The sequence below is a fragment of the Pezoporus flaviventris genome, unplaced genomic scaffold (genome assembly GCF_033815535.1).
Source record: "Pezoporus flaviventris isolate CSIRO_AGI_PZ_B2104156 unplaced genomic scaffold, CSIRO_AGI_Pfla_v1 ptg000054l, whole genome shotgun sequence".
Classification (NCBI taxonomy): Eukaryota; Metazoa; Chordata; class Aves; order Psittaciformes; family Psittacidae; genus Pezoporus; species Pezoporus flaviventris.
The window spans coordinates 881,302-896,478 of NW_026892602.1; the positions used below are offsets into that span (position 1 = coordinate 881,302).

The 15,177-nt window shown below is 46.8% G+C and overlaps 1 protein-coding gene across 4 annotated transcripts in view; it reads right to left on the reverse strand.

Annotated features, from left to right (window-relative positions):
- Positions 1–257: 257 nt before the first annotated feature.
- WDR59 (WD repeat domain 59) overlaps positions 258–15,177 on the reverse strand; it is a 50,056-nt gene continuing 35,136 nt past the window's right edge. For 3 of the 4 annotated variants that reach the window (XM_061468925.1, XM_061468926.1, XM_061468927.1), the window contains 8 exons: positions 9,948–10,081; positions 8,402–8,483; positions 6,447–6,559; positions 5,279–5,423; positions 5,115–5,187; positions 3,437–3,563; positions 2,897–3,039; positions 258–1,913 (listed from right to left, as the gene is read on the reverse strand). In XM_061468925.1, coding sequence (XP_061324909.1) covers positions 1,678–1,913; positions 2,897–3,039; positions 3,437–3,563; positions 5,115–5,187; positions 5,279–5,423; positions 6,447–6,559; positions 8,402–8,483; positions 9,948–10,081 — 1,053 coding nt within the window. In that variant the 3' untranslated portion in view covers positions 258–1,677. Of the gene's footprint in view, positions 1,914–2,896; positions 3,040–3,436; positions 3,564–5,114; positions 5,188–5,278; positions 5,424–6,446; positions 6,560–8,401; positions 8,484–9,947; positions 10,082–15,177 lie in introns of those variants that run through there. The other variant, XR_009746142.1, reaches the window with a different exon arrangement.

Genomic DNA, 15,177 nt, shown 5'->3' on the forward strand with positions numbered 1-15,177 from the left:
CCCATGGGCAGCTACCAGGCACCATCACATTATCCTGCTGTGAAAGTCAGTCTGGGGGTCCCTGCAGCAGGCAGTGAGCCCCACAGCTACTGCAGCTCTCTGGGGCTGCTGTGTGCAGGTATCCAGAGCAGGATCCCAGTGTGGGGTGCAGGGAGAGGGCTATGGGTGCAGCAGCGACTGCCACACTCGGAGGGAGAGCTGCGGAGGGCTCCCCAAGGAGGGAGAACCAGCACAGCAACATCAAGTTCTACCAGAAGAGCACTTAAAAAAATATCTTTAATGGTATAATATTTTCAGAGACACCCATCTGTTTATTCCACAGCAAAGCTGGCACAAAGGCTGGGAGCAGGCATGGCACATGGCCCTGCACATCAGGCAAGCACAGGAAACTGGGATCAGTGCTGGCATGGCATGGTAGTAACTCCAGCGGGTTCAGCCCTCACCACCCATTTGCCCAAAGCCAAAGCTCAGGCCAAAGCCTACTCAGAGGAGCTCGAGGTGCACAGGGCATGCACACAACTGCACAGCATCCCTGGGATGGGAGTGCCCAGGGGCACAGCCCCAAACAGATGGATCAATCTGGTACATTCTGCTATTGAAGCTCCACAGGGAGAAAAGGCACAAACCTTTTGCCTCCATGAATCCCACCACCCTTCTAAAACCCCTTTTCCCCTCAAAATTGCTCCCCATCTCAGAAGCCTTGCCACTCAAGCACACTGTCAGCAAACCTCAACTTATTCACAGATTTTCCTCATAGAGCATGGAGAAAACAGTCAAAAGGAGTTGCACGAAGCAAGCTCAGAAGGGAAGAAAAGGCTGTCTGAAACCATCTCAGGTGTCACCACCCATGGAAATGCTGCATGAATCCCAGACTCAAAAGGCAGCATCACTGACAAGGCAGGGACAGGCAAGTTAAAGTGCATTATATCACCAGGTCAGAGCAGCAGATGGAGACACTGGAGTAACAGGACTAAAACTGCTGGAAGAAAGGAATTAATCCCAGTGACCCTGGGCATACAGTGAGGCTTTACACACCAGCCACAGGTATAGACCCGTGATGGAGAAGCTATTTAGGAAGTAATCCTAAAAAATGTTACTTTCCAGGATTTTACTCTTGCTTTATGGGATAATCTAATAAATGTAAACAGCCATTCCAAAAAAAAAAAAAACACCTTGCTGCTTTCTAAAGTGACTCTGAGCAGACCTATGGACTGTTTGTTCTCTAAGCCCAGTTCACAGTTCGCCTTTAGAGCTCACTGTTGCTTGTGAATTATTTCTGCTTTAACTATTTGGCTCCCTTGGAGTCCCTGTAAAGACACTATGCAGCTGAAGAAAGTTTGGCTCTGCCATGAGAGCCCTTTCCAAAGAAGCTTTTAAACACCTCTTCATCCCCATGAAGACTAGCAAATATTCATACACCCTTTTGCAGAAGGGAGCAAATTTTTTTTTACTGGCATCTATTGCCAGCAATGGACACAGGGAATTTGGTCACATCAGTCTGAAAGCAACATGTGTAGGAATATTGGAAGCACTTGTATACATCACTGCAGTGCCTCACCAGGACACCCTGCTTCAGCTCACTGTGGCATCTCCTCCAGACATGCTGTGGAGCAGAGCTGATACACCATCATTTGGGAATTAAAAGAGTAAGTGCAGCTCACGGGATGCCAGCCCTGCTCAGAAGGTGCTCTCGAGCAGGCAGTGGCATCCGCAGCCTGTAGGGCACACCTCCTGTGTGCGAAACCACTCCATCATATGGCTGGTGTGGCCCCCGTGTCCACACGTCAGGCAGAAATTGGAGGAGCCTCGCACCGCCACGTGACAGATAGCGCACTGGAAGGTGAAGCTCTTGCAGATGGCGCATTGGGTACCACGCACCTCGCTGCGGCAGTGGCTGCAGTACACGCCGAACTCTGGCAGCAGGGAACAAGCAGAGAGTTAGTCCTGGCAGCCCTGCACACAGCCCCCCGTTCAACAAAGGAGGCCCCCAGACTCGCTGCCCAAGAGACTGGCCTCAAACCTCCCACACAGTGGGAGAATATTACAGAATCATGGAATGGTTTGGGTTCGAAAGGACCTTAAAGCTCGCCCAGTTCCAACCCCCACCATGGGCAGGGACACCTTCCACTAGACCAGGTTGCTCCAAGCCCCATCCAGGCTGGCCTTGAACACTGCCAGGGATGGACAGTCACGTATCTGTTAGCAATTTCAGTCTGGTATCAGTGCCATGGCTGTCAGCCATGGAGGGGCAATGGCAGTGGTCAAACTCACTAATTTTCCCTCCAGTTACTCCCCAGGAGGAGTTTCAGGTGCCAAGGTGAGACAGCCACAAATTCCCTGGCATCTCTTCTCCATCTCTCCTCCCAGGTTAGGTGCACCTTCTCCCAGAGGCCCAGGAAGAAGGCATTCTGGCAGCTGCCCTTAAGCAGCAGTTCTGGGCACCTACACTGCTGGAAAAATTTTGGAATGAAAGTTCTATTTGCCTATTGACTGGCTCACCCACAGTTAGAGATCTTTCAATATGGCACTAGAAGGACACATCAGCCCAGATTCAGAAGTTAGGACAGATCATGTCTGGGCTCTTCTTCAGAAGGAATAAAGAATGGTCATCAGCATAAACAGCTGAATATCACTAGGATAACAGTGTGTACTTTTCCAGCTTTGCTGAAGAGATATTGCTGTCTACTTGAACCAACATCAAGCCCTTGAACTAATATCTGCAAGCCTCATCTCCAAGCAAAGCTGAGAAGCAGCCAAACCCATCTCTCAGCAGAGCAAACCTCTGGGCAGCATGAGGGACACTTTACATCCTACCTACTGACCCTGTGTTCCTATGCTCCCGAGGCAGAGCTGTGACTCTGCCTGGCAGCTGGAGCAGACTGAAGAAGGCACTCACCAATTCCTTTGTGGGGATCAGGAGGACAAGAGACAAACTTGAGAACCTCAGCCCTCTTCTCTCGCAGGCCCCAGCGGTAAAGGATTTCTCCATAGCACTTCTTAAAGTCATCAAATTGCTGAGTGTTGGCAGGATCCAGGAGCCTAGAGGAATAAACAGGGTTGTCATCCACCCAGTGGCTGCAATCTTTTTCCCAGTGATGTCTATACAACTAGGTAACACTGCTAGGAGAGCAGATTGCCTCCCATGTGCTGCTGACAACCTGGCTGAACGCTAATGGGTCTGGCCTCCACTTCTACACTGAAGGGTGTGGACTCAGTGGGTGCACTGCCCACTGGGGCCCCCACCATGGCCACTTGTAGATGTATCATATGCCATCCAAGCAGAGTTGATCTGCAGTATGAAGCTTCTCCAAATGAAAAGGTCCAGGAGCAGGTGTGGTACTTCACAGCACCAACAGAGACCTGGCTATAGTGTTTTAGCTGACTCGGGTACAGAGTAACACACCCCTGAGTGCCCCCAAGACACTCTATAACCTACCTTTTGTTCTTCTCATGCTGGTCTTTCTCACGCTCCCGATGATCGGGATATGTTAGGTTTCCATAGCGAAAGTCATCTGGAGAAGACTCACACCAGGGAGTGGAGGCCTGCTCTGTGTCTTTGTTTGCTGCAAGCATCAAAAGGCTGTGAGCTCACCTCAGAAAGCAAAGTGCTCATGAGCATAACCTCATCAAAACCAAGGTGGGGAAGGAAACATGGAAGACCACTACCTTAGAAAACTAAGTAACCATCTCTATTTGCCAAGTGCTTCTACTGCACTTGGAATCCTGGACTTGTTTGGGTTGAAAAGGACCTTAAAGACCATCTAGTTCCAACCCCCATGCCATGGGCAAGGACAAATTACTCTTCTGGTGATAGGATGGGAATGGGGATCATCAGGCAAAGAAATTTAACATGGAGGAATCCCTTTTGCTTTTTTCCACTTTAGACAGCAAGTAATCAGGCATTCAATCCCAGAGAGTTTGCTTGGGAATGTTATCCCTGGCAGACTTGGAAGGAGACAGGAGAGTCCTCCCTGTCTCTTTCCTAGAGAGGGAGGACTCTCATCACAAGGGCTGCAGTTACGTAAAGGGATCTCTCTATGGGAGGTATTGCCCTTGGGACAGGGAGAAGACTATTAATAATGGCTACAAGACATCAACAGCTACACTAAGCACCATTCTCTGCTCTTCCTCATGTCACAGATGCCCTGATACCACCCTGAAAAGTTACAGCTTTGGTGCTAACAACGCTGATGCTGCCCCAGGCTGTGTGTATCACAAGGAATTAGCCAACGGCTTCAACTCTGACACTGAAGCCCTTAAGAATGATTTGTCTTTGACACCTTTGCAGCTCAGCAGAAAACCTCATTAGGCCTGTGGGTACTTCATGGCACCAAGAACATGAGATAACCACAGCCTTCCCAACTGCTGCTGTTTTTCCAGTGATAGGAAAAAGCACAGCACTCCTTTTGCTCCCCCTGAACCCTGTGGAATTAGCTGGCTGATGATACTGCGAGGCCACTGAATCGCTGAATGATTGTGGTGACTGGAAGAAGTGCCTGAGGACTGAAGAAAGAAAATGTCACTGCTGCCTTCAAAGACAAGGAGAAGGACCCAGGGAACTGCACGGCACTCAGCCCTACCTCAATCCCTGGGAAGGTAATGGGGCAGCTAATCCTGGGAACCATGTCCAGTCATGTGTAGGCCAATACCAGGAGGAGTTGGCATGGATAACAGCCTCAGTCAAGGCAGTTAACCCAAGTGCTTGCTATAGCCATGCTGGAAGCAAAACAGTACAAACTGGTCTGTCTCTTTACTTGGCTCCCACTGGAAAAGGCAGCAGTGGGAGCTCTTGGCTCTCGGTTAACCTGAGATCTAAGGGCCTAGCTGGGTATGTCTAAGGTGTTTGCAACAATTCCTCGAAAGCCTAGTGGCACAGCATGCTACAGAAGTCAGAAGGGGCAGGACTGCACGAGCATGGACGTGGTTACTGCAAGCCCTGCTCACTTCCAACCACAGAGTCCCATCACATGGGCCAAACTCTGAAAATATACTCTAGCAGAGTACATTTACAACCACAACCTTACTTCCCCGACAGGAAGGAAGGAGCAGAAGCCACCTAAAATCCAGGCCAGAAGGGACGGAGATCCTGCTATTTCCTACCCAGGTCTTCATACCTATGCTCCAGCCTCCGGTGCCAAGTCCAGGATCTGACATACTGGAACAGGAACCAGAGGAAGTAAAGCTGGGCTGTTGAGAGGAAAGGAGAGGAAATCATGTTACCTATATGAGCAATGCTCACAGATAGTCGAGACAAATGGGGAAGAACTGGCAATCATACATAGCGGCTGTGGGAGGCCAGGTTGGAGGCACGAGGAGGAAAGGGGCCAGAGTTTGGGCACCCTTGTAGCCTGGATTGGGCTTCAAATACACTGCAGAGCATGGCCAGGGTCTGCACATCGTGGAGCTGAGAGTAATGAGCCAGCCTGTGAAATGAAAAGGACACACAGTGTGGGACTGGGCAGAATTCAGTGGCAAAAGTATTCAGACTGCAGGGCAACTAATTCTGAGCCTCTTGCCTAAACCAATTTGGGACACATTACTGACCAGAGAAGGCATGTATGCTCTGAAGGACTCGGTTGCCCTTTCTGTTCTGTCATTGAGGAGCCAGTCCTCCTCCTGAGCACACTCACAGGCCAGAGAAAGATGGGAGGTCTGGGAATACAGCAGTACTCATGCCCTGATTATCCCAAGTTTGTGCGGCTTCAGGAACAACATCCACAGAACTAATTTTAAAAGCTGCAGCCATTAGACTCACCCCCAGCTACAATGTCTTTCTGAGAAAACCTGTTTTGCCTTGTGGACCACAGGTTTTCTGGGTGGCTGTGAAGTTTCCGGTTTGCTCTGAAGACTGCGCTCCCCTCCCACCACTGCCACATAGCAGGAAAGAGCTACGTCAAGCAACAGTAATGCCAAAGTACACCTCACAAATCCTATGCCTCCAATTAGGGTATACTGAGATAATATCAACTACTAATTATGTCCTCTCCTGAAGAGATTCAATGGCAGAAAGACATATGCAGCTAATACTTGGCTTTGAGACCAGTGGAATGGTTTCCCTCGTGTTTATATGGCAACAGTGACTCTGAAGGTGGAAAAAGCAGCTGCATCAACACCCTCATTTAGGTGGGGAGCAGAAAACCAAAATCCCTAAGCCAGGCATTGTGTAAATGCTGGAAAGCAGAGCTCCAACTGCACCTGGCCTATTGATCAGTGTCAGCCAAAGATGACCTGGGTGCTAGACTGAGGCCAAATCCTGCCTCCTGTATGTCATAAACACACTTGCAGCTTCCCTTCTTGATGCACCTCAGGCTTTAGAAGTGAATATACACGCTGTGACACTACACTACTCCAAATCTGAAATGACACCTTACCACCAGGTACATAGTTATGGAGGGCTTTGCTTCAGCAGCCATTCCCCAACCCCTCCCCGGCATTCAAACACCTACAGGGACTCCAGTAATTGACGTCCAAATGGATGTTGTGCCCAAGGTATCTCCAAATCTGGGTCAGACTTTGGTCCAAGACAGAGATCAGTGGCTACCATGGCCAGTGACCAAACCTGGCAGACAGGAAGGAAAAGCATCAAAGCTACAATTAGGAACAACCATACTCTCAGGGCATGGGTGTGTACAAATTCCCTCACAGACAGATAATAATGGAGCTTTTTTTTTTCCTAGCAGCCAGGAGCAGTTTCAGCCTCTATGTCACAAATAATATACATAATAACACAAACCCAAAGCTTTCCCTGTTCCACTTGCTTTAGGTTTGAGTTAAACCTTGAAGAACAGTCTAACACTCAGGGTAGCTTAACAGACCTATTAGTGCATTTTATAGTAACAAACCTCAAAAGGGTTTAGTTTTAGTTTTTGATACTGTTCTCGGATTCAGAGATGTCTGGTGGCTGAAAGTTTACTTTTCATGCAGTCATTCACCAGTATCTTTTGATTAGTTGTGTTACTGATCATCTCTGCTCTCCCAGTGCAGCCCAGTGTGGTCAGGAGTACAAATTTGCCATTTCTACTCCAATAGTTTAGCTATTTCACATGATATTTCTCATTCATTTACATACTCCACTCTGAAAATGATCTTTTCAGCCTCTATACTGCTGCTCTAGGACTGGTTTTGTCTGTTATGCCTTTTAAATTGGGGCAATTAGAATATTCCAAGGAAAAGCATAGCTCCTAGTTTGGCATGAAAAAGAGAACAGGAAAAGAAAATTGTGCTGGAAAGACTGCAGAAATCAGAGCTGGTAACATGGAAAAGTAAAGAAAACCCACATGCTCCAAACAGGAAGAACAGCGAGGAGCAGCAGTCCCCCAGCTGCTCACTGGGAAACCAGAAACAGGACAGAAACCAAAGATGGGGCTGAGTACAAGAGAACAAAGAAAGGAAATTGGTAAGATGCCACCTCCTATACTGCTATAGAGCACATCTTACACGTAACGTGCAACTTAAACACCCCTACCTGCTAGGAATGGGGCAAGCTGCAACACAGAGTGGAGTTACATAGGACAGGGAAAAACAAGCAAGAAACAGAGGTATCTCAGAGGAAGCTTGCAAAAGTTATTCCACCCAAGCTCTGGTCCTATGTGGGCAATGCAAGATGAAGCATTGACAAAGAGGATGTAGACCTGCGTCCTCTCTCCTGCTCCAGGAGAACCCACCAAGAAGCGAGACAACAGTTTGAGTTTGCTTCTGCTTAGATGAGGTAAGCCTGTGCATGTTCCCTGTTCAGGTCTAGGAAAAGCCAAATGCTCAGGAGTAGAGAACAGCTCCTCTGGTAGTGCCAGCTCCTGTATCTTTCAGATGCTCCTGTCAAATGTTCTGCCTGTTGTATTGGACTAATCACACAGCAAAAGATGTGCTACAATAATAACTTTTCTCCTATTATTAGCTGCAGGCAAGTAGCCAGCCCCATTTTGGGGCTGGGCTCCTGGGTTCAGACTTCTGTGAAGAAGCAGGCTGCAGCTGGCACCCAGTGCCAATGCAGATGAATATCAAACAATGGGAACCATTATGCATAAGAGAGAAGTAAAAAAATCACCCATCAAAATGCTGACAGCAGCTCGGCAACTCTGTGCACAGTTACTCCATTTGCTGACTCAAAAGCAGGCTGCATTCCTCACTTTGCCTGCAGGAATTCCCTGAAAAATGTGCTTCACTCAGTTTGACAAAGGGCATAAAACAATCTGCTTGCAGCCCTGGGAAGGAATCTCTAAATGCCAGGAATCAATGAGATAGAGACCACCTCTGTGGCTCTTCCACAGGCCTTGGTTCACAAAATGGAAATTCCCTGGAACAATTGCTCAACCCAGGTGGCTGTTTGGGTATCAAGGTGAGAGCACAAGTCATTTGAAGGTAGCACAGCGTGCTGAGGAAGAGCTCCGACTCAATGCCATACCTGTACGAGGTCCCTCCGTCCCACAGCCAAGGCTGAGGCAGCATTCTTCTGGCAAGTCTCCTGGATATTATTCACATTTAGTCTAAAAAGAGAGAGCTCAGTTATCTATGAAGGTAAAAGTAAAAAGAAAAACTCATGCTAAAACCCACATTACCTATAAAGGTGGGGAGGGATGGGGAAAAGTAGTACTAACAGCAGCGAGTAGCTCAAAATTTCCTGATCAATACAAACGTGCTAGCATAGCCAGGATCCCATAGCTTCCTTCTCTTATTCAGGGATCACTGCCATCCTTCTCCCACTGTTCATCTTCACTAACGCACTGCACATCAAGTCCAGCTTCCAAACTAGCTGGGATTGATCCTAAGAAGCACCATCTCCAAGGAGATACCAGATCAAACTTGTACCAGAATACCCCTAAGCCAAGATTCATTCTTGTCCCTAGAAGCTGGTGCCATCAGTTATGTGGTCCTGTGCCCATTCAGCCAATTGGTCTGCTCTGACTGACCTGGACTGAGACAGTGGCATGCTGAGGAGAAGCAGACTGGTCTTCAGCCTGCTCTGCAGTAGGACAACACATTCACTGTGGAGTCTCTGAGAGGTTGGCAAGGTGGCCTGAGGAAACCCATGTGAGCTTTCCTGATTATCATCAGAATTCTTCCCCAGACATGTGGCACTTTTACTGCTTAAGATCTTACAGCAAATGTAAAAAGGTCAGGATGTTCACACATGAGATATCCAGAGTGGAAAGGTCCAACAGTTTTTTTTTAAAGAACACTTTCTTCTAATAATACAGAAAAAAACCTGACACGGGATATTTTTGTTTTCTCTCTCTTCCCATACCCTTCTGTCTCCTCTAAGAAGGGACACCTGCTTCTTCCCTGAATGTCCACAAATTGAAAATTCTGTGAAGGACAAGGCAGTATTACCAAAGCTAAGGAAAAAAAAAATCAGGAACAGAGATTTTGTAACTATCTGAAACAGAGAGTTTGGAAAAAGAAGCCCCTTGTCCTTAAAAAACCCCTGACCAAACAACCAAAACTCACAGAACTTCTCCATCTTTTCCATTAAAGCAAAAAAATCTGCTGTACAGACACTGGCATGTACAACCAAGTCTCCAAGTGAATGGGGCATTCCAAATACTTCTGAAATGAAAAAGTCTTATGAGATATTAACAGATTTACAGTATGAAAATGTGCATTTATTGGGATTTTTAAGCCTTTGCATTTAAGTGTGGAGTTTAACACAAGATTTGAAAAGGAATTTGTACTGATAACCTCTCTCAAGCTGCAAACCTGTAAGATTTGCAATGATGTTCAAACTCTGTATACAACACCCTAGCACAAATTTATTTGTCACGCTTTTCACATTTATAGGAGACAAGTCCCCCTCCACAGGCAGAGGGATACCTTGATAAAGCAGCAACACAAGAACAGAGGAAGAAGGTACAGAAGCACTCAAAGATCAGGGCTGACTGATATCAGTAGTAAAGCACAGCAAAAAACAGCTGCTTTGATTTGGGAAAGGGTGCCAACTCATATATACTCACATATAGAGCTCTCCTAGCAGCTTGTGGACAGGCAGCAAGCAGGAAATATCTTGGATAATAACTTTCCCGGCAGCTTTAATGGGTCGGTTGTTGGCATCTGTCCCCTCTCGTTTGCTTTTCCACCTCCTTGATTTCTGCATAACAAATTGCAACGTGTTACAGGGGAGGAGGACAGCAGGCTTCTTTGGCCAGGGAAAAAAGCACTAGGGTCAGGAATAATGCAAGCAGCACCCAAACCTGCCTTTCAGAAGGCTCTTTGTTACCCTGGAAAACATCCATGACATGCCCAGGAGAACAAGCATCTCCATCTGTAGAAGTGAAAAACGGGTCAAGGCAGCAAGCTCAAGGTCAAACTCACTCAAAAAGTATTTTTTGAAAGCCAATAAGAGAATAAATGGGCCTCAGGATGCCAATCAAACCTGGGCAGGTTTGGCAGGAGGATGGCTCAATTATCATTCTCATTAGAGGTCTGGTGTGGAAACCTTCTCTGCACAGACCACTGCTGACTTCAGCCAACATCAGCACAGAGATGTGTGGAGGCAGCTTTTGCTTGCCCCTAGCTTCAGGGCAAACTGACAGCTCCAGAGTCTGTTTTGGTCTGTCCTTTCAGTGTTCGAGTAAACCTCTGTTTAGCTTCACACAGCAGGGGTCCCACCTCCTGCTTTATCAACACCTTCAGAAAAGCAACTGGCAAATGATAAAGCAGGACCCAAGTTTTCCTAGCTACCATGCTCACAGCTACTTACAGCTGGCTTAGGACATAAGGTGGTGGGGAGAAGGGAGAAGAGGAATCAACACAAGGGAACAAAACCAAGAAGCCAAGATTCCCAGATACTCTCCGTAACAGACATGGAGACCACATAAATGCCAAGCTGCATAAAGCCACCTTGGCTGTATGAAACACCATAGAGTATTTGCCTAGTATCCTGAGCTCTTCCAGCTCCTCACTCTAGGAGGGTGAGGAGGAGCAGGGATGAGAGGATGAGCAGCAGCACAACAGGCAGAAGACACTGGAGCTCTACTGGCTCCTATGCAGCATTTCCCAGAGCAACAAAGAATGCTTTGCAGTGCTGCTCCCCTATGGCTTGTTCCCTCACTGACACACAGAGTTGATGCCCCTACATGGAAGTATCCTGGTCATGTCAAGTTATGCAGGGTATTCTAAGGCACTTGTGGGGCTTCCTACATCCCTATCTGAAGCAGACAGCTCCTTTGATGGGGCCAGCAAACCAGTCCTATGGTGATAGTTCTGCAAGACAACACATCCATGCTCCTGAAGAGCAGGCTAGGCTACAGGAAGGGCAGGACTTGGACCTACAATTGGGTCACCTCTGCTGTGGATGTTAGGCCAGGTCTGGGATGGCTAGGTACCAAACTACCATCATACACAGTCCTGCGGAACCTGAGAAGGCTCATCACAGTCACAAAATGCCCTTAAAAAAAACTCATTAGAGAAAAATATCTCCTTAGATCTTAAGAAATTAATTCCTCCTTCACTGCCTGCCTGGCCCAAGCTGAAGCCAATGTGCTGAGGAGGTCTTGCTCTGCTGAGCGCACATGCTACTAGCACGTCACAAGAACCAAAACAGACATGCTCCTGAAGCCACTCTGGACAGTGGGTGACTGAGGCTCAGAGGCTCAAGCACAGGCTTGACAGTAAGCGAAGGAGGCATTTCAGACCTCAAAGAGGTGGAGATGGATTTTGCCTGGGTTGCCCATGTGAGAGCATCACCACTTCCCCTGATTTTTCCACTGCTCCTCAGAGGAAAGAGAAGCAGAGTGTGCATGCTGCCCAATATTCAGAGGTGCCAAATGGTGGTGGAAATAGGGCTGTCAGCATTCAGTGCTAGGAGGCTGACTAGGGTATGATTCTGATCTCTGCCATGTCCCCTCAAGTCCTAATCCATTCAAGCAGAGTTTGCCTGCAGTATTTATCTGCTACATCATTCTGAGAAGTGCTATGCAGTAGGAAGTGGATAAAATGTGGTCAGGTGGGAGACCAATCTCTCTGGAATCCATCAGTTCCTAGTGAAGGCAGTTTGATTTACCTCTGACTCTCTTCTCATCAGGCAGACTATACCTCTTTTGATACTACCTAAAAATGTAGCTACCCTCCCCATGCTGAAGAATGTGGGCTGTATTACAAAAAGGTAATCAAATAAAAGTGGCACCTGTACCTCATTCCTTGTCAGGACAGCCAAATGCTGTCTGCTAGCTTCAGTGAGGAGCTACTGATGCTGCCAAAACCAGTACTTGTGCAAAGCTTGGGAACACCAGCAGGGACATGCAGTGCTCAGCCACTGTTCTGGAAGGGCTACCAGGCTCCTCACAACCAAAGCTGTTGTTTGTGCTGTGTTTGAGTAGGTAGTTGGACCCAGGCTTGCAGATGCACAACCACATTCTGCAGGTTTATCACCAGGGGTCTTCCAAGGCTTGGCAGGAATTTGGAGAGGAACTTGCCACCTCCTGACCATCCATAAGCCAGCTGCCCCCAGGACTCGCAGACTATGCAGAATTCCCTCTGACTGAGGCAGGTTCTCTGACCCATCCTCAGAAACAGATTCAACCTGCTCCTGCCCTCTGCAAGAGCAGACTGAAGAAGCCTCCTAACAGGCATTTCAAAGGCTAGAAACATGGACAACACATATCACTTTCCACAGGTAATTCAGTCACTTTTTTGCTGTTGTTGTTTTGAGGAGAATGACAACAAATGAAGATGACAATGGAAAAGAGACCTCATGAATGGTTTCCACTTCTTGCTGTTAGCATATCACCAGACAAATGAAGACACTACATGTACCAGAATCCCCTGAGAACTCGGACTCACAACAAAATTATCCTGTTTTCTTCCTCCAAGCACTGAATATTTACTGGCAGAAAGGGATGCCCTAATACTTTACTGGTGGAACTCCTGGATTAGAGATAGTTGATGGCCAATATGTCCTGCCAGCATTACACTGCCACAACCACTATTTCCTGCCCTGTGACAAAAGCAAATCCGAAAGCCAAATGTAAAGTCACATTAAAATGTCTGTTCTTCTGCAATTCAGGTTTGCCTCAGCCACAGTAACAAACTGCTAGAAAAAAACCATGAACAGAAGTATGGGAACCATCACCACTGACAGCAGAAGCTCTACTTTGAGCCAAATAATTGCTGGTGTTCATTACAGGAGTGGCTCTCCACCAGGCAGTATTTGAGCACCATTAACAGGGGTTACCAGAGGCAAGAAGGGCTCTAGCTTGGGTTTGTCTAGACAAGGTCCACCACAAGGCTCGTCATTCCCTTCTGCTTCACCTCTTCTCCCTGGGGAAGCTCTCACTATGGTGTTATTTAAAGGTGTCATCAAGATGCAAGGGCATTAGGGTAGGATGGAAAACAGGTCTCTTCCTAGGGCCTGAAGCACAGGTCACAAGGGGTAGCAGGGAACATAACAGTTGGAGCTGAAGCAGAAATTAACATGCATGCACCAAGATAACTATGACAGTTGAAGGTCAAAGAAACGGGCTTTCTGCACTGTCTCCAACATTTCTAGCCTGCAGCCTAGAATCCATGTCAAGCAGAACTGCATCTACCCAGCTGCTCCTGAGAGTTCAAGGAGAGGAAGAACAGAAAGAAAATAGCTACAGTGACAGTAAATTAAGACTCATCAGTTCCTCAGAGCATCAGAAGGAAAGAAACCAGAGTATTTATGACAATCATGGGGTTGAAGGTGACAGTGGGAACAGCACCAAGTAATGACTAAAAAAGCCAGCCTGTATCTGCACTACCATACCTAAGGCTGTAATTTCCTGCAACCTGAGGTGATAACAATGGCAGTAAATGGGTTACATGTATAAACAGACAGCCCAAGAATAAGCCACCAACTGCTTCGTAGCAACCACCATCATCACTATGTACACAGCAGAAGTAGTTCCGAAATGCTGCGTGCCTGCTTGGAAAGGATGCCCAACAGTTGGGTGTGTGTGTCTTTGGATCCTGTTGAGGCAGTGCTGTAAGCAGCATCATGAAATGTAAAGTGCCTATTTGCAGAAGCAGATGCAAAATTTCAGGGTTTGTGGTATAAAGTGGCGTTAGTAGAGCACAGGGAAAGCTTGTGGACAGAAGTGAACAGACTTGATGCCAAAGACTAAGCTGCAATATGGCATTTAGAAAATGAAGAGGTAAACCTGCTCAAAGTCAGGTTCAAACTGCTTCTAATATTATTTTTTCTTTTAAAGTAAGATTTAAAAATTGCTGCCTCCCTGCAAAAAGCTATATGCTCTTTTATTCTGAACTACTGCCTACAGATTAACTCCCCCATGCAGGTCATGCAGCACTGCCTGGATTTTTCTTTTCAAAATAATCAACATTTACTATTTCCAGCACCTCCCACAGTACCAGGCAACTTCCACAAAGGGGACAAAAAAAAACCCAACCAACCTACCAGAGGCACTTCTGTGGCCCCCAACAGGAATATTTCTTTAGAGCTTTCACTAATTAATAGCTGGCACCTGCCCTGAAGCACTGGCATTTCTGAAGTGGAGTCATTACCTAGAAAGAAGGGGGAATTATTCCTTCTTCTAGACTTGTCTTTTGCTTCTCGGAGCACCCTGAGCAATGCTGAGCTCTTACCCCAGAAGAGGGGGGCAGCTAGTCTGCACAAATACTCCACACCTCTCTCCATACATGCTTGCCCCTTCAGCTTGGGCACTGTGATCCACTTTAGAGAATGTGATTAGCCTCTTCCAAAGGTTATCCACAAATAACAGTTAAACCTTCAAGGTTTGTATTCATCCATATATAATTTTTAAGTATGTGCTACACAAAATGATAGCTTTATCACATCACTACTTGCTCTTCCTTCCAAGCCAGTGGCAAGGGAATTAAACTGTAGCACTTTCTGCACTACAATTTACCACACCACAAGCTGGCAAGTGCCTTGCTTGGTTTTCTTTCTTTAGCCTGTTCTTGATTCAAGACAGAACTTCATTTCCTGTCTTCACTGCTCACATTTCTTTATTAGCTCTTTGCAAAAGCCTTGATGGTGTCATGTAAATTACTTCTTTCACCTATTATTTGCTACTAGCAGGTTAAATTAGGTGTTACAGGAATTCTGTTTTATTCCCTGTTGTCTTATGAAGGGATAGCATGAGGGACAGCAGCTGTGAAAAAAAGAGTTTCACACAAACATTGTGAAAAGCGGTCCTAAAGAGATAATATTTAATCTGAAATGAAGTTTTCTAAGCTTTG